Raw genomic sequence first — 22980 nt, 5'->3', positions numbered from 1 at the left:
AATTGGAAGTCCAGAAATCAACACTATCATGAGTAGTTCATAGTCTAGAAAGTATACAGACCTCAACGCGTTCTGTTGTAGCTTCTTGTGGCACAGTTTTGTTATCAGCAGATCCTAAACTTGAAAGCTTATTTAAGTAACTTCTTGTCATTAGAACAACAGTCTCACGGTATGATTTCTCAAAACCTAAACTCGCCATGCGGGATACAGCATCAAGGAGCTGCAATAGAGTATAAAAGCTGACAAACTTCTTCCCAGCATAATATAATAATAATAATTCAAAAGACCATCTATGTAACTGATAAGCTGGATGCCCGCAGTTTTCAATTAAAATTGCTTGATACAGATGAGATAATAAAGAAAGAACCCAACTTTAGACAAATAATCTCTAAATAAATGTAACTTACCCGGAGTCTCAATAAACTAGGAGTTGTTGCATCACCCTCTTCTAAACTTTCAATAAATAGAGGTAATATCATGTCTACAACTTCGGACTTGTTAACAGCAACATTCAGATCAGCTAGCAGACGTACAACATTTAGCTGCACAACAGGCATGGCCTCTTTGTCTTTACAACCCTGAAGTTGGCAAAACAACAGAAGAATGCAATCAGAATAGGTTAAGTTAGATGCATGGGAAAAGTTGACAGTCTTCATAACTCATGACATCAGCGTTTGGTATAACGAGCATTATGGATTAAAACTGAACATCAGACTTTGCAATAAGTGAAACACTAAAAAATTTCCTCACAGAAAGGGTAAAAAGGGACAACCAATAATTCAACCAAAACAAATTACAGAAATTGCATAAAAGTTCCTGAAAGCATCAACACAAACGCATCCATATACCCATGTGTGTTTGCCTCTAATTGTGCATCCTGTGTAGGCATGCATGTTTGCATCTATATGCGCATCAGGTATGAAAATCGTAAAGGCAATCATACAACCAACCTGTTCCTCATAATCATTTCGTTCTCGAATACTTGTAGCTAATCCCATTATGAATGTATCGACTGGAGCTCGCTCCTTGGTCCAACATGACTCAATTATCTCACAACTTGTCTTCAATACACTATCAAACATTGCTCCTTGGCTGCTTGCCCAAGTCTCAGCCTATTAAAATCAAAATTAGGGAAATGTAAAGTATCACCCCATACACCTTTCAGCACAAATGTTTTGGTTGAAGTTAAAAATTCAAAGATTTTAAAAAACAGATACCTGGGTGCATACAGCTAACACTACGGGCTTGAGGCGGATGAGCAAAATACGAAGGGCCTGGCCGCCCCGTTTGACAGCAATTTGTGCAAGCCCAGACAATAAACAACCAAAGAGCTCTTCACAAATTCGCACCTTACGCCACACAGATTGTAAGCATGCTTCAGCAGCTTCCATCAATAATGCAACAGTCTCATGTGCTAATTTCTTGGCTGATTTCCCGTCAGTATCATAACAAGCAAGGCAATTAAGAGTCAACTCGACAGCAGCTCGATATACTGACAACTTTGTGTTGATTCTAGCTTTTAAGAGAGCCCCATGTTCACTCCAATCTCGCTTCCTAATCTGCTCAAATGTAACCGGACATTACCATCACATCTCTTCCTTACATTTATTTTCCTCTAAAAAAGCACATTCTATATACTTTCACAAAGACCATACTATAATGCAATAGCTATAAATCGTAACGACATTATAAACAAAACAAAAGCACTGAAATTCTTACCCTCAGGAACACGTACATAGACTGCAGCTGCCTCTTGGAAATTAATCTGACCTCCTCCAATAGCGCAGTATCAACACGAGCTTTCTCCAATATATGAGCAATCAATTTAAAAGCCACCTCTTGCTTCTCCAAATTTTCAACAGACTCTTCCTCAAACTGAGCAACTTGCTGCCTAAGCATTGCCGCCCCGCCTCCGCTGCCTCCATCATTCAATCCAAAAGTCACTCCCAACTGATCAACCCCACTCTTCCACATAATGCTGCTCCCATTCATCACCATTGACCCCTTAGACGAACCACTCCCTGACGAACCAGACACATTACTGACCTCATTACTCTCATTGCCCTGGTGATGGTTCCCATTGTTCATCGGCGAGCTCTGCGCCGAGGACGAGGTCTCGGAGATCGCCGCATTCCGACCTCTCGGCGTCACCGGAGACTGGGCCACATTGCCGGAGACCACCGCAGACTGGTCAATCAACATATTGATCAGCTTCTCAGCATCATGAGGCAAAATTGGAGGGAAATTCTGCGAAAGAGCCGTCAGAAAAGCCCTAGAAACCGCTAAATCCTCGCCTCCGTCGCTAATCGCCGCGACGACGACCTCTCCCGAGAACCCGGCGACATCCGACGCGAAATCCGGCGACAATTCCGCCGCCTTCGACACGTATCCGAGAAAATCAACGAAGAAGAAACCGATCAAGTCGGTGCCGAACGACTGCGGCCAAAAGGAGCGGTCGAAGGAAGCCGGAACGGAGCGAAGAAACTCGAGAACCGCGGATTTGGGGCGGAGATCGGAGGCGTCGGAGCATTTGGAGAGAAAGCGAGCGACAGCGAGGACGGCATTGAGCTGGGACCGGGTCACACGCGGCGATCCGCCGAGGAGAGACTCCGGCGGGGGACACCGGCCGCATATCCACGAAAGCTTCTCGGCGAATTGCGCCGGGTGGTCCGCGATTAGGTCGCAGAGCTCCATCAGAGACTCCATTGCGGAATCCGAAGAGAATCACAAAGAAATTCAAACCCGAATTTCAATAATATTGAAAGAAATTAATGCCGAAACTGTCCTCGGCATTACCGCCCCTGAATTGGAGAATTCCACGTCCGGACAAAAAAACGAGAAGGAGGGAAATAACCCTATGAATTGAATTCTTCTTTCTTCTTCGTGGGGGAGGTGTAGTCGCTTTTTCTCCTTTACTTTCTCGCGTCCTGTGTGTTTTTTGGCTTTCCTGCTTCTTCTGAGAGTTGTTTGTTTTTTTTTGTTTTCTTTTTATTTATCTCTTTTTAATTCCACTCCCTGCTCTCTCTCTCCGACACGGTTAGTGTACTTCATAGTGGCACGACTGCACGAGCGAGTCGACTCGGTGAGTTAAAAACGGGTACGTCACTTTGACTAATTTACGGGTCGACACGTTACGAGTGCTAACTCTGTCTTAACGAGTCTCACATCTTCTTTTATGTTTTGTTTGTTGGCCAAATTACATAATATGTACGCTTCTAAACGGAGTTTCACACGAGTCATCCACTAGTAAGTTCCAATCTCATAATCCAATCTAATATTGGACAACAGATCAACAACCTTGTTCACTTCTCTGTTAGCATGCTTGATTTCACATCTTTGAAACTGAATTGGAGAGCTTGACACTACTTTCACCGATTTCAAAAAGTGTAAAGCATCTACATCATTATACATCAAATTTTAAAGAACGTTAAAGTCATATTTAATTAGCACATGATCATATAGTTAAAGCCATTTTGCACCAAAAAATAGACCCCAGAACTATTCTTAGCAGCAGGGCTTTAGGGTTCATTGAGAAACTAAGGTGACAGTTAAAATGAGGTCTCACATGAACTTGAAATACAATTTCTTTTTATTCAAATATTTGTTGAAAAGTAAAATAAAAATAACCTATAGTAAATCATGAGTGAAATGCACAGAGGTCAAGCCATTGGTAGTTCATTCTTTGATTATATTCATAATGATCTTGCAAAGATTAAGAAGTATCAATTAAATCTTAGATAGACAAAGGCTCTTTTTGGCGCCGAGGTATAGTGATTAATTGTAAGTAGCTTGTGTTGTGATGGCATGAGAATAATTAGATGTGAAATTAAGTAGTTGAATGTGCTTTGTTTAAACTCACAAGTAGTGTTTAAGTGTTTGGTAAACTTTGACATAAAAGTGATGAGAGATCATTCAGAAATGACACTAATCAAAGGCTTGAATTTTTCTAACTTGCAACTAATTCAATCAACATGTTCTCATTCCTAATTTTTGTCTATCCCATAGCATCTAAATACATGTAAATATAAGATTTTTTTGTGCATGGATAAATCATGTCATGCCTTCAAACTCATGTAATATCCTATATTTATTAATGAAAAATTTATGGAAGTAATAAATGTGGTTGGATCATGATTCAAGGTTCTTGAGATGATTATTCTAACAAGGAATCTAACAACTGTGTGGAGTGTATTCTACAAACCGTTAGAATGCAAGCACTATCAAACACTAACAGTGCGCCATTTGCATAAAGCATTATTTTCTTTTCTCTTCTCGCTTCTCTCTCCTCTATGTTATTTTTTGCTACTGTCTTTAATATTTTTATTTCAAAAAAATCACAATAATAAAAAACTAATAAGATCAAAATCCTAAAATCTAATTTACAAACCATTGAAGTATAATGTTGACCCAATTCGTACTCAAACCCGACAATCAAATAAACCAACATGGAGTTTTAATTCTAGGTTCAACCCTTTTTTTAGTCAATGGGAAAGATCAAGGCTTGATCCTCAAACTAATCTGCACTTTTAGATTTCAAGCCATATCATCAACACGCATAATAAAACTCAAATATCAACTACTTGGATCTCCCTCTCATTATGAGTTCTTAAAATCTAAGATTAAATATTTGTAATACCTTATACTTTAGAGTTTTGTCATTCTACTTTCAAATTTAATTAGTATATTTTTCAACTCGTATTGTTTAATAGTTTTATCTATTTCGTTTGTTAATTGTAAAAAATTCCGTTAAGCCGTTAAAATGCCTATAATACCCCCAATTAAAGTCAATTTTTTTCTTTTGCTTTTTTTTTCTTTTCTCTTTTGGTTTTTCTTGTTTTCAAATTTAATTTATCATCCATAAGCTATCAAATATATATAATAAATGTAATCAACACAAATTGTCAAATATATATATATATATATATATATCTATATAAATACGATATGACAATGCTATCAAGTATCAACATAAAATGTCAAATGTCTCATTAGTTCTTCATCGGAAGAAAAAGTCCTCTTAGAATCAACCTAGAGAGATAAATAGAATTAATCAAACTGTTAAAGAAAAAAAATAAAAGGAATAAAAAGAATTGATTTATGATGAGGATATTGCGGTCATTCAAATGTCAAAAATTTGACATGTTAGCGTGATAACGGGATTTTTAATAGAAAACTAACGGAATTAACAAAATTGTTAAAAAATAAGAGTTGAAAGATATACTGATTTAATTTGAGTGCATCATAAGTATTTAATCCTAAAATCTAATAACTTTTTTTTGTGAGCATAAAACACATCATCAATAGTAATTGTGAATCTCATGTTATGGAAACAACAAATTTTTTACACCGACCAAACTATTAAGGCTTCCTTCCATGGAATCCCAAAAAAACGTAATAGTAGTGGAGATGCTTCAGTACGAGCAATTTTGAAAGCAAGTCCTTTGCTAAGCCTTCTACATTGTGCAATAGCACTCAACAGTTTATGCAATTAAATATCCAGAGTATCTTGAGCATATTATAATTGATGCAGTCAATGAGACTAGTGATGGGGTGGGCACCAAGTGCACAATCAGCGTGAATGCATATAAAAAGTGAGATCAGATGAACATTGAAGATGGGTTGGTTGACAAACATCACCAAGACGGTGAGTGTTTGTCAACCCCGCCCTTAAAATTAGAAGATTCCAAGCTTTTTAGCTCAATTGTGGATAAAACTACATACAAAATGGTTAAATGGATTGTTAATTATTTTGCAAAGATAATTGGGCAAGTTACGGGATTTGTAGTGAAAATTGAGGACTTGCATCTGGCCTCTCAAAAAATTTGGCCAGATTAATTCGTAATTCCGCAGGCAAATCTGCAGGGAAAGTCTCAAGTGATGACATAGTGGAAATAAGAAAAATAAAAACATTATCGTAAATGAATCTAGTGGTGAATTTGTTGGTGCAATTAGTGTAGTACATTACAAGCGTTAGGCCAAGCATCTAGTCATTTTAAGGAGGTATTTAGACGTCATGTTGGCATTGTTCACTACTAAGGTTATAGACTTTAATTGAGGTGACATACGTTGAGAGAGTAGTGTAACTTTTCACTAGGGGTGGGCACGGGACGGGGTTCATCCCACGTCTCATCCCACTTTTTTGAATCGGGACGGGATCGATACGGGACGAAGGTTTTTAAAAATGCATCCCACTCGGGATTAATCCCGGTTGGGACGGAACGAGATCGGGATGGGACGGGACAAATCCCACCTTCCTTTGAAGTTAAATAAAAACCTATATTTTTACTTTTTCATTAACAAAATAACATTCAATAATGAAATTTTAACAAAAATAAAATACATATTATGTTCAAAATATTATAATTAACCATTATTATTTGAGTTGATATAATTTTAGAGTTATTAAGAACATAAATTAGTTTCATTAAAGGTGGGACGGGACGGGACGAAGCGGGATAGAAATGATTCGTCCCACGTCCCATCCCACTATTATGAAACGAGACGGGATCGGGATGGGACATACGTTTTTAGACCTCCGTCCCGTCCCGTCCCGTCCCTATGAATTTCGGGACGGGATCGGGATTTCCGTTTTTTGTGCCCACCCCTACTTTTCACGTTCATCATATTAATGAAAACGGGTGCATATAGTAGCTTAAATGTGAACCTTTGGATGTACATGCTCAGTTTTATGATCCTTAAGGACTTGGATTGACGTATAATAGTAGTATGACCAGTATTCTCTACTTATCCCCATCTACCAATGACCACCAACTATAAAATAGAGTTCTCTCATTTTATACTAACATACTATAACATTTATTATATATTCAATGTAGTCCATATTATAATGAGTTGTAACTTTTCTACTTTAAAATATGATGGAGATATTTATAAGAGATTAAACATCTTGTAGATGTTCATGATAAAATCATTTGCATCAACTATATTGAAACATTTGATAAAAAGCAAAACATGGCCTTCAAAGCACAATATTCAAAAGATTATTGCGATATTCCGACAATATCACATGATATTGATATGGTATGCATTATAGTCAGAAGATTATGCGTACTAATTTTATGAAATCACCTTCTCCATGTAATTAACTCATACAATATGTTGTTGTGTTTCTCATTAGATGGACTAATGCTAGCATATGTTTCACTTCAGGATTTAGTGGAGTATTATCAATTTAAGAGTAAACTCACCATGATGAAGTAAACCCGGAGGATATATGTAGAGTTGCAATGTTTGCTTTGTTAGTCAAGGAGGACCTTAAGTCTTGGCCAAAACAGAGCACTCGAAACATAACTTGGCTGACTGTTAAAGAGACTACTAAAAGATGTTGGCATGCATGGATGAGTGAGGCCTTGGTGGAGGGCTTCTCAAAAGGCTATTGATAAATTCACCCGCTTGCAAGGGGATTATAAGGCTATCATACAAAGTCTTAACCCATTAATTCCACCAATGTTTGCATCTAATGAGAATGTTTGCTGCTCTGAATGGAATGAAGAAGTCTAATTTTATCATCATAATTTTGATTTTTGCAAAATAGTTTCAAACATTTACACCTTAAATAACGCGCACCACATAAATGTCATTGGTCTTTTAGTGTATTTATATATCTATGTCATAATTAACTTGACCCGTAATCTGTAATCTTTGTTATAAATAGTGTGGAGCTAAACATGGAAGAATTTCTCTTAGGTAGTCTTTTGTATGTCATTGTGAGACATTCAATGATCTCACTGAAGCAAAGATATATGTATTTGTTTTTATGAACTTCCATATAGCTAAATTTATCATCGTCTCAACAAAATCACTTGAAAAGGGAGGGTCTCTCCCCTCTATCGACTCTATCACCTTCAATTCTGGACAATATTTGACGATGCTATTCATGCAAACAAGTTGAAGAAATATCTAGGAAGCTGGATCCCAAGTTTGGTGACAGGAGAAGCCTGCCCAACAAGCCAAGCCGTTCCTCCTTAAGAAAAAAAAAACAAGGGGAGAAAAGTTTCCAGGGAATCCAAAGGTTTCCATTTTCATGAAATTTAGTCTGATTTCTTGCTAAATGTGGTGAATCATGCACCTTCTCCAAATGTCTAGGTTGACCTCAAAATTTCACCAGGCCTTCAGTTAATAAAGGACAACTATAGTAAAATCTGTTTACAATTCAAGTACTATAAACATGGTTTTGACTATGCCTTAAATATGTATTAACTTTCAAAGCTCTAAGTGTAATTTTTTCGTGTTTTGAAGATTCGAACATTACTACATATAAGTGTTTTTTGTGCATGTAGAATGATGCATCCTGCTCAAAGGGCTTCCCGCTACACTTATCCAAGATATGTTTGATGAGTGAAATCGATGGACTACTCAAGAAGGGTTAGCTAGGGCTAAACCTATCCAGGAAACTTCTTTGTAGAATGAAATGTGCTACCGTTTCACAACTAATGGATACAATTGTAATAAGTTTTCAAAACAAATAAGTTTTATTGTTGTTTACATATTTAAACTTGTTATTCATACATTCTTTAATATTTACATGTTATATTTCATACTGTAGGTTTGATGCACTATACCACATTATGTATTAATTTATTTGTGTGTTCTTTAGGCAAGAGAACAAACATATATAGTTATATACACATGCAAGGGATCCAAATATGATTAGAAGTTCATCAATGATCAATCCCTCATATAGGCTAAAGAGGGGAAGGATCTTACATACACACACACACACGTGTAATTAGTATTATTAAGTGGAATTTGTTATATCCTGGAAAAGGATATGACAATATAGTGGGATAACTAGAGAGATACCAAGCAACAGAATGAGTAACAATACATGATAAATAGTTATTTTTGGCGTGCAAAGAATGATTTGTCCTTTTCCACAAGTTGCTTCCTTTCACTCTATGTGATATGATACAAGAGGGTGAACACAGTTCCACTGGCTTTCAAAACATCTTAATCTGTAGTTGTAGAAACATCTTTAAACTTCTGATTTCAATCATCTTCAAATCCACTCAGCAAATCAGTAAAAGAAATGCACACATCACTAAAAACTAAATAGTGATGGTCATTGAGAATGATTGCACACATCACCAAACTGAGAATGATTGCATACATAATGTGCCGTCACAAATTGTTGCGACGGTAAGGCTTTTCCATCGCTAAATCTTTTAGCAACGGCAAAAAACCGTGGCATCGAGTAATTGCGTTGCCTATTTTAGTGACAACTGATTTGCCGACGCAAAGCCGTCGCCGTTGGTCTTTTGCGATGGAAAATTGACTTTTGGCGACGGTCGGTCGCCATGGCGAGCTGAATTATTTTTTGTAGTGTACGTTGTTGTATTAAATGGTCATTCCCATGACCGGCAATTCGGCAATCTGGTGGATTATCTAATGAAAACCATTCGAATTGATCAGGTTATAAACTAAAATTGTAATTCTTAACATCAAGGTCCTCGGGAGAAAAAATTTTCTGACTTCGCAAGCAAGTAAACAAACTCGCCATCCCCAAAATCTCAACAACCTAAACCTCTCCCTCAAACCCATAACCTAAAGTCCTAAATAAAACTCTCAAAATGACAACATATCTATATTAGAGATGTCGTAACATCTTTATAAGTTGTAGTGCTCATGTAAAATAAAAATCAAACTTACGGTTTAGGTAAGATTTGAAACATTTAATATTTTCCCACTTTGATAGATATGAATAAATATGCATGTGTTTAATGAGTTTAAAATAACGTGATTCAAAATTCAAACATGAGAGTTGTCAGAACTATCAATCTCGAACTCACGTTTATGCACAAATAGTAACGATCAACTCCATACTCATATTTGCCGCATCACTTACAAAACAAGTACAAAACTATATCAACACTCTACAAGTCACCAGTATATTCTCTCTCTCTTCTTGGATCTATCTCTGAGGTACATTAGTAAATTCATTCTCTTCTAGCGACTCAGTAACATCAATAACATTGCTGGTATATCCCCTGTCTTCCGGTTAAGAAAATGGACTAGCCCCGCTAGTTAAAATAAACTGCTAAACCATATAGTAATCCCTTAGGGCAAATATATACTTCCAATACCATCACGTCACGTTAGGTAAGATTTGAAAATGGTATTGGGTTGTTATGGTATTGTCAGCTATACCACATCGCCTCCCAGGCAAAAAAGGGATATCACAAGTAATATGTTAGTTCATCCCCTATCTTCTATCTTCAAATACGACTCTCAACCGTATAAAAATAAATAGATAAAATCTGCTAGTTCATTCCTTCTCTTCTAGCTTCATAAGCTTGTGTGACCACTAGTTCATTACATCTCTTCTAATGTCTCAACTCATACCATATAGTCTCCATCAATAACTCCTAGTTATACCAAACCAAATTAGATAACCAATATCGCACGGACCCACAACGAGATCAACACACAATACTCACATCATCTACAACAAGGAATATCACAATCATATCAACAAAACTACATAAAGTGGCCAGAATATCAGACAATTTTCCAAAAACAGTACTGCATGCAATTTTATTTAAAACAAAGTCCACTCACACAGTATAACTAGTAGCGCCCGGTGTATGGATCTTCATCGACTGAAGTGGCCGTACGTAGTCTTGAATCAAGGAACAATATATAAATGACAAATTGGGACCAATCACAACAACTAAACCGCAACTTCAACTTAGAAATCTCCCTATGAAATCATATGATAACCAAAAGTTAAATGTCGCTAGAATCGTATCAATATATGCAATGCATCTAAGCAACTCACTGCTCCAAAAATTACTAGACACGCCGCCCACCATGGCTGCGCATGGGCTCCACGCACCACCATCTACAAATACTCCAAAACCACTCGAATCCAACATCAAAGTTGTAGATCACAAGGAACTAAACATCTTTCATACCTACAACGAAGCCCAGATCGGTTGGGAAGTGTTTGGAAATCACGGCTGCAACTCGGTACACCGAATTTGAAATTGTGATGTAGCCCAAAACGCAGCCTGAAACCGGTCGATTCAATCATAGAGGGGAAGGATACGCCATTTTGCAGCAGCCCTGAGCTCCGGAGTCGCCGAAAACACGTGCATGGGGGCTTTGACTTACTACAAAATTTCCTGGTTGTTGTTGCGTCGTATACGGCGGTAGTCGCGGTGTGGTACTAGTACAAATTGAGTAGAAATGGCGAGGTGAAACAAATGAGACCGATGACCTGATCGGTGACTGGACAGCGGGGATTGGCGTCGGAGAAGAAAACAGGATCGAATGGTGAATAGTGGAGCAAGATTTTGAATTTTCTGATTTTCTCTATTTAAACCCTCTATTTATACTAATTCCAAAAATACCCTAATGTCTTTTTTGAATCGTAACTTTTTCATACAAACTCTGATTTGGGCGTGCTACATGTCTACGAACTTATATCGACGAGCATACAACTTTTGTGCAGAAAGTTTTCTCGAAAAACTTACGCATCGAAAAGTCAATCTCTTAGAGTCACCAAACTTAGAACGACTCTTGATACAAGTAAAAAGTGAAAGAAAAATTATAAGGAATGATAAGAGGTTCGAGCCATAACAATATATGTTCCATATCGTTGTTTCTGCTCTATCAGTTGAGCTTTTGTCGAAAGCAATATGCAAATGATTTGTGATCCCTTTGTATTGTATCACTACCGGTAGTATTATTGACTAATGTACTCAGCATACATCTATTATTGCGAAATATTGGGCACTTTTATTTTCTCAAAGATAGCTCATCGCCCTTACTTCTAATAGTACCACACTCATTTATCTATGCAATGTCTAATACTCAAAGAAATATGGGCAATAATACTTACCTTCATTGGGGTGAACAATTCCAATAGATATTTAGTGTATATGCATTAAAATAACAATTGGGAAGACACAAGACTAGTGACCCTTAACGAAGTTAATTTACATCATTATTTCTTGAAAAGATGATGGTTTGCGGTTCCTTTGAAGATAGTAAGTGAAACTCAGTACGATCCTACCATGATTCCAATTCTTTTAGTACAATGTTATGTTTGATTAATCAAATTATTACTATAGTTGTCACTAACATATATAACAAAGATCTGATCAGTTGGTACTAATATAATGAAATACTTAGTTTGTCTCTGTATTCCCTTTTAAAAATCTGACTCCCACAAGCATGAATTTATAAAAATGCAATTTGAGACACCACGACCTAAAATCTAAATAAATGAACAAACTTGAAAAACAAAAATATGGAAAAAATTACAAAATAACTGTAACCTTAAAAATCAAAACTCGATCAGTAGCTCTGTATATCATACCTTGGAGCCAATTCCCAAACGGGCCTGTGGGATCAAGCTGTTTGCACATACACAGATAAGTGAGGTAAAGAACCCAGTCTTTGGCTCCAGTTTCGATGATTGTATGTGTGCTCAAAGAAGTACTTCAACTGTTCGAGTGTGCAACACCAAAGCATTTACCCAAAAAAAAAAAACAGAAACAGCCAATTGATTTCTCTTTTATTCTCAAGCAAGACCAGCCTCGCATAATTCTCTCGTTCGCAATACTTGCAAGCTGGAAGCACCGGGTGCATCTAAAAGAAGATATTTTGCTGAATAGTTCATTATATTGATTCAGTAACGTATATACAAGTCATTTACAATAGGTCCTCCACCAAGTCAGGAGCCAATAAGGAAACAAAATTACAATTGAATCAGGAAAATAAAGATATAGGCTACACTACCGTATCAGTCCAAGATACATTAGCAATCTAATTGAATGCCAAGATTTAGTTTCCAACACTCCCCTCAAGTTGGAGAGTGAATGTCATGAACTCCCAACTTGCTCATGAGAGATTTAAACTTTTCCTTTCCTAAGACTCTAGTGAACGCATCTGCCAACTGATGTGAAGAAATCACATATCGAGTGACCACCTCACCTCGCAAAATTTTATCCCGAATAAAATGGCAATCTATTTCAATATGTTGCATTCGATCATGAAAAACAAGATTTACAACAATATGTAATGATGCCTGATTATCACAACGTAAAACAACAAGATTTGATATGGGTATGTAAATCAATCAATAATATCTCAACCATGTAAACTCATAACAAGTACCTGCCATTCGATAATGAAATTGTTTACTGTCTTTTAGTTCTCCATGATATTAGAGAGCTACCCAAGAACACATAATAGCCAATAGTAGAGCGACGGGTAATGGGACAACCCGCCCAATCATAGTTGTAAATGCTTTCAAGTTTAGAGGATTATTTGCATGGAGAAGTAAACCTTGACCTGGAGATGACTTTAAGTAACAAACAACTTGAAGAGCAGCAGTCATGTGATGTAGGAGAGGTTCATCCATAAACTGGTTAAGTATGTGTACTGAGTATGTGATGTCAGGTCTAGTAATGATCAAATAGATCAGCCGACCCACTAGACGCTGATATGCAGTAGGGTCTTTGAGTAGTTCTCCTTTGTTTGAAAGCTTGGATTCTTCCATGGGAAACTCAACTGGTTTAGCACCCAATTAGCCACAATCTTTGATAATTTTCAAGGCATATTTTCATTGAGATATGTAAATCCCTTTCTTGGAACGAGCGATTTCAATATCAAGGAAGAATTTTAGGTCAACAAGGTCTTTAATGCAGAAGCGACTATGGAGGAACTATTTTAGATCATTAATAGATCAACTCCATGTTGTTCATTGTTATCAAAATATCATCCACATAGATTAACAGAACAATGAGAAATGTACCCTACTTATGGACAAATAAAGAATAGTCGGCCTTGGACTCAGATAAACCAACATCAAGAATGGCCTATGTAAACTTGGAAAATCATTGGCGAGAGGCCTGTTTCAATCCGTACAACAAATTGTGATGGTGACACACTAGATTCTCCCCATGTCGCCGAAGACCAAGAAGAGGAGACATATAAATTTCCTCCAATAAATCACCATTCAAAAAAGCATTATTGCATCTAACTGATGTAAGGACCAATCAGACTAGCAAAAATAGCAAAAACACAACAAACAATGATCATTTTTGCAGTGGGAGAAAATGTGTCATGATAATCGATACATGCGGTCTAGGTAAAACCTCGAGCAAAAAGACGAGCCTTATAACGCTCGACAGAACTATCAGTCTTTCGCTTTAGTTTTTACACCCATTTACAACTGATGGGACATTTTCCAAGAGGCAAAGCAACTGGACTCCATAATCCATTGTCAATAAGAGCCTGAAGCTCAGAAGTCATGGCTTCTTGCCATTTTTGGTCGGCTGCAACAATGTCATAAGTAGTGGGTTCCTCATCTAGACTAATATTAGCAATATAATTGAGATGTGCAGTAGAATATCAATCATATGAAATATAGTAACAAAGTGGGTATCGTGTACCTGGTGTGGAAGTAGACGAGGTTGAGAACAATTGGTGCGGTGGCAGAATCACCTGTGAGCAAATGTAGTCTTTAAGCCGGACGTTGGGTTCCCAAGGTCGCTGAGAACGATGAAGCTAGGCAGCAAGAATGATGGGAAGCGGCTCATCGGAGCGACATGAATGACATCGTTAGGTTGAGGATTGGCAGGAGGAATAAAAAGATCGGATGTAATATCCCGGAAATTTATAATTATTTTTTAATTATTGTTTGGAGATATTTAAATTGGTGGTGGTCCAATTATATAGTATGAGAGAGAAAACGAAAGTGTTTGAGCGATTATACGCATAAACGTTACCGTGAGGGGTCAATAATTGACTTTTTATCCGTTAGGAATCTCAGAAAAATTTATTCATGAAAGTCGTACAGTTCATCAATACGAGTTCGTGGACGCATGACACGCTTTAATCAGATGTTGTATGTGAAAGTTATTAGCAACAGAAGTTTGGTTTCTGATTTTGGGATGAGTATAAAAGGAAATGGATTATAAATTAAGAAAATTAGTTTTTTTTTAAATCAGCTCGGTTACTGTTCACCCAAGCTCGATTACTGTTCACGCGATTTTTCCTTCTTTGTTGCCGGATCTTTCTCCGGCCATATCTCTGTCGTCCGATGACGGAATTGAGTAAGACCGATGGCGGTGGAACCGTCTCTTCGTCTCCTACCGATCTGAGTAAGTGTTTGGGAGAGATTCGTGCTGTTTGCAGCCCAGAAATGAAGAACAAGGCAGTTGTCCCGTTTAAAAGAAGTGAGGAGAACTCCCTCCTCCGGCAACCAATCAAGATGATTCTTCTTGTGTTTTGAAGCTTGTGGGATATATATCAACCCTCTAAAACAGTTTTATCTATTTCGAAACACATAAGGAGAATCGATGATTTTTTTTCTAGAGTATGTGAATAGTGTCGATTTTATGTTCTTCGTCGATTGGATTGTTTAGGCTTGGATTTAGACTTTGTTGTCAACTAGAAAGTTGTTGGAAATGTTGTTTAGATTGTGGTGGTAATTTTTGGTGATCATTGGTGGTCACCAAAATAGTGGTAGTGCCGCCACTGTTGGCGGCGTGTGGCGGTGTGTTGGGTCATGTGTCGGAATAATGGTTTACTCCATTGTGATGTGCTTATCGATACGAGCGTTTACATAGGTCATTTTCATGTGTTAGGTTAATTCTTGAGTAACATAGTTGTTAAAGGTTGGCGATTCTAGGTTGAATTGTTGTTGTCGTGTCTCATGTGTTAATGACTTCCAACCTTGATATGAATTAGGTACTTGTTGCTTGGTTATGGAGTGATTGTGGTAGCTAGTACCTTCCTTATTTTGAATAGAAGACGCAACAAGAGCTAAGGTGAGTAAACCTCACAATGATTATCATGATCACAATAGTGTTATAATTATTGAATTTAGTTTGAGTTGTTAACATAGTCGTTGCATCACTAGCTTATAAAAATTATTCTAAAAATATGTTTTGGTTTGCGGTTCATAGGTAAGTGAAACGCAATTTTAGTAAATGATTTTAAAAGGTTTTAGTGATTATGGACTATGGTGAATGTGAGTAAATATCACTATGACAAGTCTACCATTGGCGGTGACTCATATTTTTGATTTCTTAAAAAGAGTGAACCGTGACATTTATATAATATAGTGGGTTGTGTATGTGTATGAAAATGGTAAATACGATACATATATATGGGTTGATGTATTATATAATGTTACGGTTTCTATTTAAATTATGAGATTGTGTTGTTTTCGATTAATGGTGGCGGATGAGACCGGAAGGGAGATAACATACCTTCCGCTATAATGGATTATTGGAGTGACTATATATATATATATTGTTGTGCAAGAGTCGCTTGATTATAGTATAATAACATGTATGGATTGTTATATTGTACGTGGTTTTAACATTGAGTCTTGACCATTTTCTGGTCTTAGAACGTTGTTGGCATTAAATCGAAACCAAGCCTTGGCCGGGTGTCGGTTACGATTTTTGAGATTTCTCGTCTGTTTGCCGGTGTACTGCATGAGGGTAAAATATGGGTTGCCTGGGTCTCATAAGTACACATATTTTTAAAATGCTATTGGGAAATAGATGGGTTGCCCAGTGTCTCATGAATACACGTGTCTAAATGTTATATGTTATATTTCCTTGTATGTGATATATATTATAATATTGGTTTACTCATACGGGCTGCAAAGCTTACGGGGTTTGTGTTTACAATCCTTGTGCACCAAATCGATGGTGTAGGAGATATTTCTATAGGTGGGAATTAGCATGCTCGGATAGCTTACTCGGAGGATTACTGATGGTTTCATTCTTCGGTTTATGGTGAGGATTGAATGAATATTACATTTCCAATTGTTTTAATACTTAAATGTATAAACTAGTAATGTATTATTCAAATTAACTGAATCGTATGGTGAACTCAGTTTCGACACACTGTTTCTATAAGATGATTTTATTATATTTGAGATTGTTTTAGAGCTATCATGGCTTCGAATTCGAATTTTTATCATTCGAAATTTCGGGGCTTTGACATCGGAATTAGAAGCTTCCGAAGGAGGTGTGGCGAAAGTAGGAGGAGGGAGAGCTGAAGACGAGTCGGCCGATGCAGCCGAAGGAGATGATGACGCCGTAAGGTTGGGTTGAATAATTAAGGTCGAGAAATCCGGTGGGATGAGGACATAAGCGGTGTGGGTGAAAAGGGTGGAGGCGGTGGCGATTGTGGTGGGGGGAAGTGTCGTGATATTTGAACTTTGTGATGGAAAATATATAGTTGTGTTGTCGTATGGGTAGGAGAAAGGGTATGTTTCTAAAGGGAGGGGAAGGGGCTGGGCCGGCGTCTTTTCTTCAAGAGGTGGATTTGGTAAGTGATGAAACTTGTCATCCAAAAAGATTACATCTCTGTTTGTAAAGATTTTCTCGTTCTCAATGTTGTAGAGTTTGAAAGCTTTTTTCCCCCATAGGGTAACTTAGAAAAATGCATTTGATAGCACGAGGAGAAAATTTTGAAGATGGATTAGGAATGGTTGCGTAAGCAATGCAACTGACAACATGCATCCGAAAATAATCGGGAAGTTTATTATAAAGAACTTCAAAAGGTTTTTTCTTGTGAAGCACCAAGGTGGGAAGACGATTTATAATATACACTGCAGTAAGAACACATTCGCCCTAAAATTTGATAGGAATGTGTAATTGAAATCGAAGAGCATGAGAAGTCTCGAGACTATTTCTATGTTTACGCTCAACAACCCCATTTTGTTGGGGAGTATAGGCACAAGAATGTTGGAAGATGACACCTTCGTCAAGAAAGAAATTTTGTAATGACAAAAACTCAGCCCTGTTATTTGAACGAAGTTGTTGAACTTTTGTGTTGAATTGTGTGTGAACATAATGGAAAAAACGACAGAGTACAGATTGTTTCACTCTTGTGTTTCATTAAAAAAATCCATGTAAAGGTTAGTAAAGGTTACCACATCGCTTACTTACACCAAACTTTGTCCTCGTAGTCAAGTCCTGCAAAATACACCAAGATGTGAAAAATGTCACAAAACAATGTAAATCATCGATTGCCTTTCCAACAGATTAAGATCAACTTTAAAGCTTGGCACACATAGGACATCATTTAGTTGAAAAGATCCATTAAATCTAAGTGAACCAATCCCAATAATTTCAATTGTGTCTCCACTAGGTAATGATATTGGTGCCAAAGGAATTTTCTTAATATTTTTCGATGATGTGGGAGTAGAAACAATATGGTAAGTTGCTCCGTTGTCGAGTATGCATCGACTTGGAGCAACATGTGACAAACCTGCGGCATATTCAGCTGTAAAAGCAGCATTGGCTTGAAGAGCTTGTGGTGTAGGAGTCAAGGCATCAATTACTTGGGTGTACTAAATGTTGGAACAACATCCACATGGTTGGCAGAGGCACCTCCTTGATGTCTTTGTGTGGAACCAGTTTCTTTTGGACCTTTGTAAAGACGATGGCCAGGAGGATAACTGTGCTTTTTATGGCAAGTTGGTTCAGTATGGTAATCTTGATCACAATAAGTACAATGGTTGATTAGAGCACGAGGTCGGAAATTGCCCCTTTGAGTACCACCTTGATTATAACTTTTGGTCTCCTTGTGATCTGAAATTATTACGCCATGACATTGTTGCTGCATTAGATGAAATAAGAATAGAGGAACTGAGTTCTCTTTGTTTTTCTTCTTGAACAAAAGAAGCATAAGCTTGTCTCACCGAAGGCAAAGGATTCATCAACAAATCTGTCCACGAGTAGCAGTATAAATACCACAATTAGGATTTACCATGGAGGAAAGATCCTTGTGAGTATGTAGTATATGGGGAATAAGCTATGCCTCTGGACAAGACTGAGTGGCTAACCCAGACAAGTTGGAAGCAATATCAGTAAGGAATAATGGTTTAGCATAACAAAATGATGAAAAAAAATTAGATTTTGCATATATGTCATGTGATGGTAAGTTAATGGTGAGTTAACGGAGATGTACGAAAGATGGTTCAAATTCGATAGTTCATGTACTAATGTTGTAGAAACGAAAGTTGAGTACTCTTAATTATTAGTGGATGATGGTTCATGTACCATTCTTAAAATTTTGTCTTACAATGGAGATAAAATAGTCATAGTAAACTGCAATGGTTAAATTTTAGAGTGTTTTTTTGTTCATATTGTAAAAAAACAAAACTCCAAAATCTAACAATTTCAGTTTTTTTTTTTAAACCTTATCAGCCTTGGTATATTGTAAATCAGCTTAAATCAGTCTTTTTCAGATTTTCCTCATACCCTCCACAAGCCGACAACCGCAATTGTCTTTTCTTCTTCTTTCACCTTCAAAACTTGACAGGCGTTGTGGTTCTCTTCAATCCGTGGTCATTCATTGAGATATTTCCATAGAAAATCGATAACACGTTCGCTTTATATTCTCTTTCTAAAGTCAGTCTTATCGATTGCTCATGTTGTCCATGATTTAGTTTTCCGTGTGGCTATGATTTTTCACTTTATCAATTGTCTTCGTTATTGAATTTACTGTTTGATTCGGTAATCGGGGTTCATTCTTTGTGCTATTGACTTTGGTTGATGATGTTCTTTCATATACTCAGGGAGGAAATGATTGGTTGGTAATACAACTTTGATTGTTTAAAGGGATAACAGAAACAAGAAAGTGCCAATTGGAATAAGAATGTTTATGCTCTTATTTTTTCACTATTTTTCCAGATTAAGAATCAACCACTTGCATTCATCATCAACTAAATCGATTCCATTGTGATTGATTTTGTGTGTTTTTCGTAATTGAGTCATGAATTTCCCAATTGGATGAATTTTCAGATTTTTATGAAATTCTTAGTGATTGATCAAGTACTCTGTTTGTATGCCTATTCCAAATAAAATGGTTATATACTGAGAAAACTTTCTGATGCAGCCTAAGGTGTTGTAAATGTTGTTGATGTACTCTTTTCCAATATAAAATTTCTCCAATTGTGATTCATTATGTATTCAATTTCAATGTGGTGCTAAGATAATAAGATATGCTCTTGGTAGAAAGTTTTCCATACAGTGGCCATAATCTAATGATACGAGATACATTACATGAAAATAATATTTTTCAATATCTAGTTATCATTCTTGCGTAAAAATAAGATATTCTAGTGGTCTCTGCCCCTTTGAACTATGATGCACGGGTACAGATACGGGGTGCGTGATACGTGATACGAGGATTTAAAAAAAAATGATACGGCCATACGGGATATGTTTTGGATTTTTATTTTTATTTTTTAAATAATATATAATATAATAAATATGAAAATATGGAAAATATTCAATAAAAAAGAGGAAAAATAAGTTGATAAAATCATAAAGATGTTTAACATAAGTATACTAAAATAGAAAACAAACTCAACCATACGTTCAAGCAAAAAAAAAAAACCACCATAAGGTCATTTTCCACTACTTCAATCTTCTTCATTCTCATTGAGAATCACACTCTCCAAGTGAGAGGTTGGCAACGTCAAGCATGCCTCCATTCACTAAATTCATTGAATCAAATTAATCGCCTCCAATGTCCCATAACTCATTCTTGTATTGTGGAGTTCTCCTTGATAGAAGTCGAAGATTATTATGCACAAACACCAAATCTTCGGCTCTTTGTGGTGTAATTATATTCCTCCTCAAAGAGTGTATGAAGTTGTAGGTGCTCCAATTTCTTTTACAACAAGAGGAGGAACATGGTTGTCCAAGTAACTTTAAGACTAACTTACAACCGTCATCTATAAAAAAGAAGGCAATGGACATGATGAGCCCTTAGAATTTTATGATGTGATGTATGCTATTTTGATATCAAGATGGACAAAGAGTTCTTCACCTATTCATTGCATGACACATTCATTGAATCCAAGGTAAATTCTAAATAATTATTTGAGCTTTAATTTTACATTTTTAAATACAACCACAATTTGATAAGTTTTTTTTGTTGTTATAATTCATATTGAATTTGTAGATATTATAGCGCAAAGTATCTTGAAGGAGCTCCTAATCGTGTTCATCCACATCAAGATAGTGAGATTTCAAAGGAAAGAAAAGAATGTCTCAAGAAATACTATGTTAATGAAGAGGAAAGAAGATGTGTAAATGAGAAGTTTCCTTCTTTTTCAACATGTTTGGATGAATTCTCAAGTGCCGATTCAATCAGTGATAGAGATAAGATGCCACATATGAAATGGTGGGTTGTTCATGGTTCTAGTACACCAAATCTCCGTAATGAAATGCAGTGCTCATGTCTAACCCAAAATCTTGAGGTGAATCGGGCATCACGATCTGACACTATCGATACAGGAACTCCATGCAGACATACTACTTCTCTTAGGTATGGCTTACTTAAGAAATTAATGGAATCTGTTACCTTTATTGGTAAGAAATGGGCAGATTTTGTAAGGCGATCAACAATAACTCAAATTGCATCGTTGCCTCTTTGTGTCCTTGGCAATCCAGTAATAAAGTCCATCGTGATGTGCTCCCACTTCCATTCTGGAATTTTGAGAGGTTGTAATAATCCTCCATTTCCCACGTCCTCCGCCTTCACAAATTGGCATGCAAGACACCTAGAGACTCGCATCCCACCACTCATAAACCATGTGAAGACATGGTTCATCCATGCCACATTGCCTATATTCACACTTCCTAAACATGGAATATATAAGTAATGTGAAGGAAAGTATATATAAGTAATGTGAAAGAAAGTATGTAATCTATCTTGTCCTAAGAGTCAACATTCAAGATCATATCTTTCACGGCCCTTGCTTTTCCTACATCATCATCTCTGTAAGCATCTCATTGATCACTTATTATCATCCGTTCCAACCCTTGCTTTATCTTATTAAATAAGAATCACCACAATAGAAGCAAAACAGGTATCGGCAATAGACAACATCTTCAAGTTTGAATGCTCATTAAACATAGTCAACACATACTATGATTCATAATGAAATTCTTTATGAACCACACATCATTGGCTACATTTGTGATCTAAAAGCATGCATCAAAAGTATCCTTATTAGAAGGACTAGAAGTAGGTGTGCATATGTTCTTCAAGGCAAGATTTAATGTATGCACAACACATGGAGTCCAAAAAATATGTGGAAATCTAACATTAATAATGGCTCTTGTAGCTTTACAACTGCTAGCATTATCACTATTTACCTGGACAACATGTTGAGGGCCAATATCCAAAATACTCAATGATCAAGTCTGAAATGAAGAACCGGTCTTTGCATTCACCTTCACAATTCACCGCCTTCAAAAACATAGGTCCAGATTCACAAACTGCCATAATATTGATAAGTGGTCTTCTTTGCGAATCTGACCACCCATCACTGCACACACTAACACCTTTTTGTTGCCATGAATACTTGACTGATTCCAACAACTTCTCAATATGCACTCTTTCTTTATGTAGAAGAGTGGTTTTCAAATAATTATAACCAAGTGGACGGTAACTAGGAATATGACAAGCAAATGCTCGGTTAAAAGTACGAATATAACGTAGATTCTTGGAAAAATTGAATGACAATCCACCAATATAAAACATTCTTGCTATTTCACCATCCAATGCCTCTCTAGCACTATTTTGAAATGTTTTCTCAAGCGGTCCACTAACTCCATTCCTCTTCTTTGGAACCTCCATAACTTCATCCATCAACTCTAGCCCATAACTACTTCCACTTGAAGAACCACCAATGTTTGATGAAGGGAGAGGAACATTTCTATGCTCCTTGCTTTTTTTACATGCATCATACTCTTCAACTAACCTTTCAAGCTCTCTTTTCTAATCATTAGGGATCTTTTTGCAAACTCGTATCCCTTTGCCAGCAATCTTGAGAAGATGGAAATTCACTCGATAAAGTGCTCCATTGAATGAACCGTTGCAATAATGACACACAAAGGTACAATTGCCTCCTTCACCTTTCTTAGGTGGAACAATAACCGTTACAAACTTCCACAAAGGAGA

At 36.8% G+C, this 22980-nt stretch overlaps 1 protein-coding gene across 4 annotated transcripts in view; it reads right to left on the bottom strand.

Moving 5' to 3' along the window:
- Positions 1-2947, bottom strand: part of LOC126781941 (phosphatidylinositol 4-kinase alpha 1) — a 90298-nt gene extending 87351 nt beyond the window's left edge. For 3 of the 4 annotated variants that reach the window (XR_007670718.1, XR_007670717.1, XM_050507065.1), the window contains exons 1-5: positions 1720-2945; positions 1218-1559; positions 951-1112; positions 408-578; positions 62-220 (exon numbers count right to left, since the gene is read on the bottom strand). Coding sequence is in view for 2 of the 4 variants with exons in the window: in XM_050507065.1 (XP_050363022.1) it covers positions 62-220; positions 408-578; positions 951-1112; positions 1218-1559; positions 1720-2706 (1821 nt within the window). In the remaining 2 variants the exon portion in view is untranslated. Of the gene's footprint in view, positions 1-61; positions 221-407; positions 579-950; positions 1113-1217; positions 1560-1719 lie in introns of all 4 variants that reach the window. The other variant, XM_050507066.1, reaches the window with a different exon arrangement.
- Positions 2948-22980: the final 20033 nt, after the last annotated feature.

The sequence above is a fragment of the Argentina anserina genome, chromosome 2 (genome assembly GCF_933775445.1).
Source record: "Argentina anserina chromosome 2, drPotAnse1.1, whole genome shotgun sequence".
Taxonomy (NCBI): Eukaryota; Viridiplantae; Streptophyta; class Magnoliopsida; order Rosales; family Rosaceae; genus Argentina; species Argentina anserina.
The sequence above is the reverse complement of the archived record's forward strand: the minus strand, read 5'-3'. Positions and strand labels throughout refer to the sequence as shown.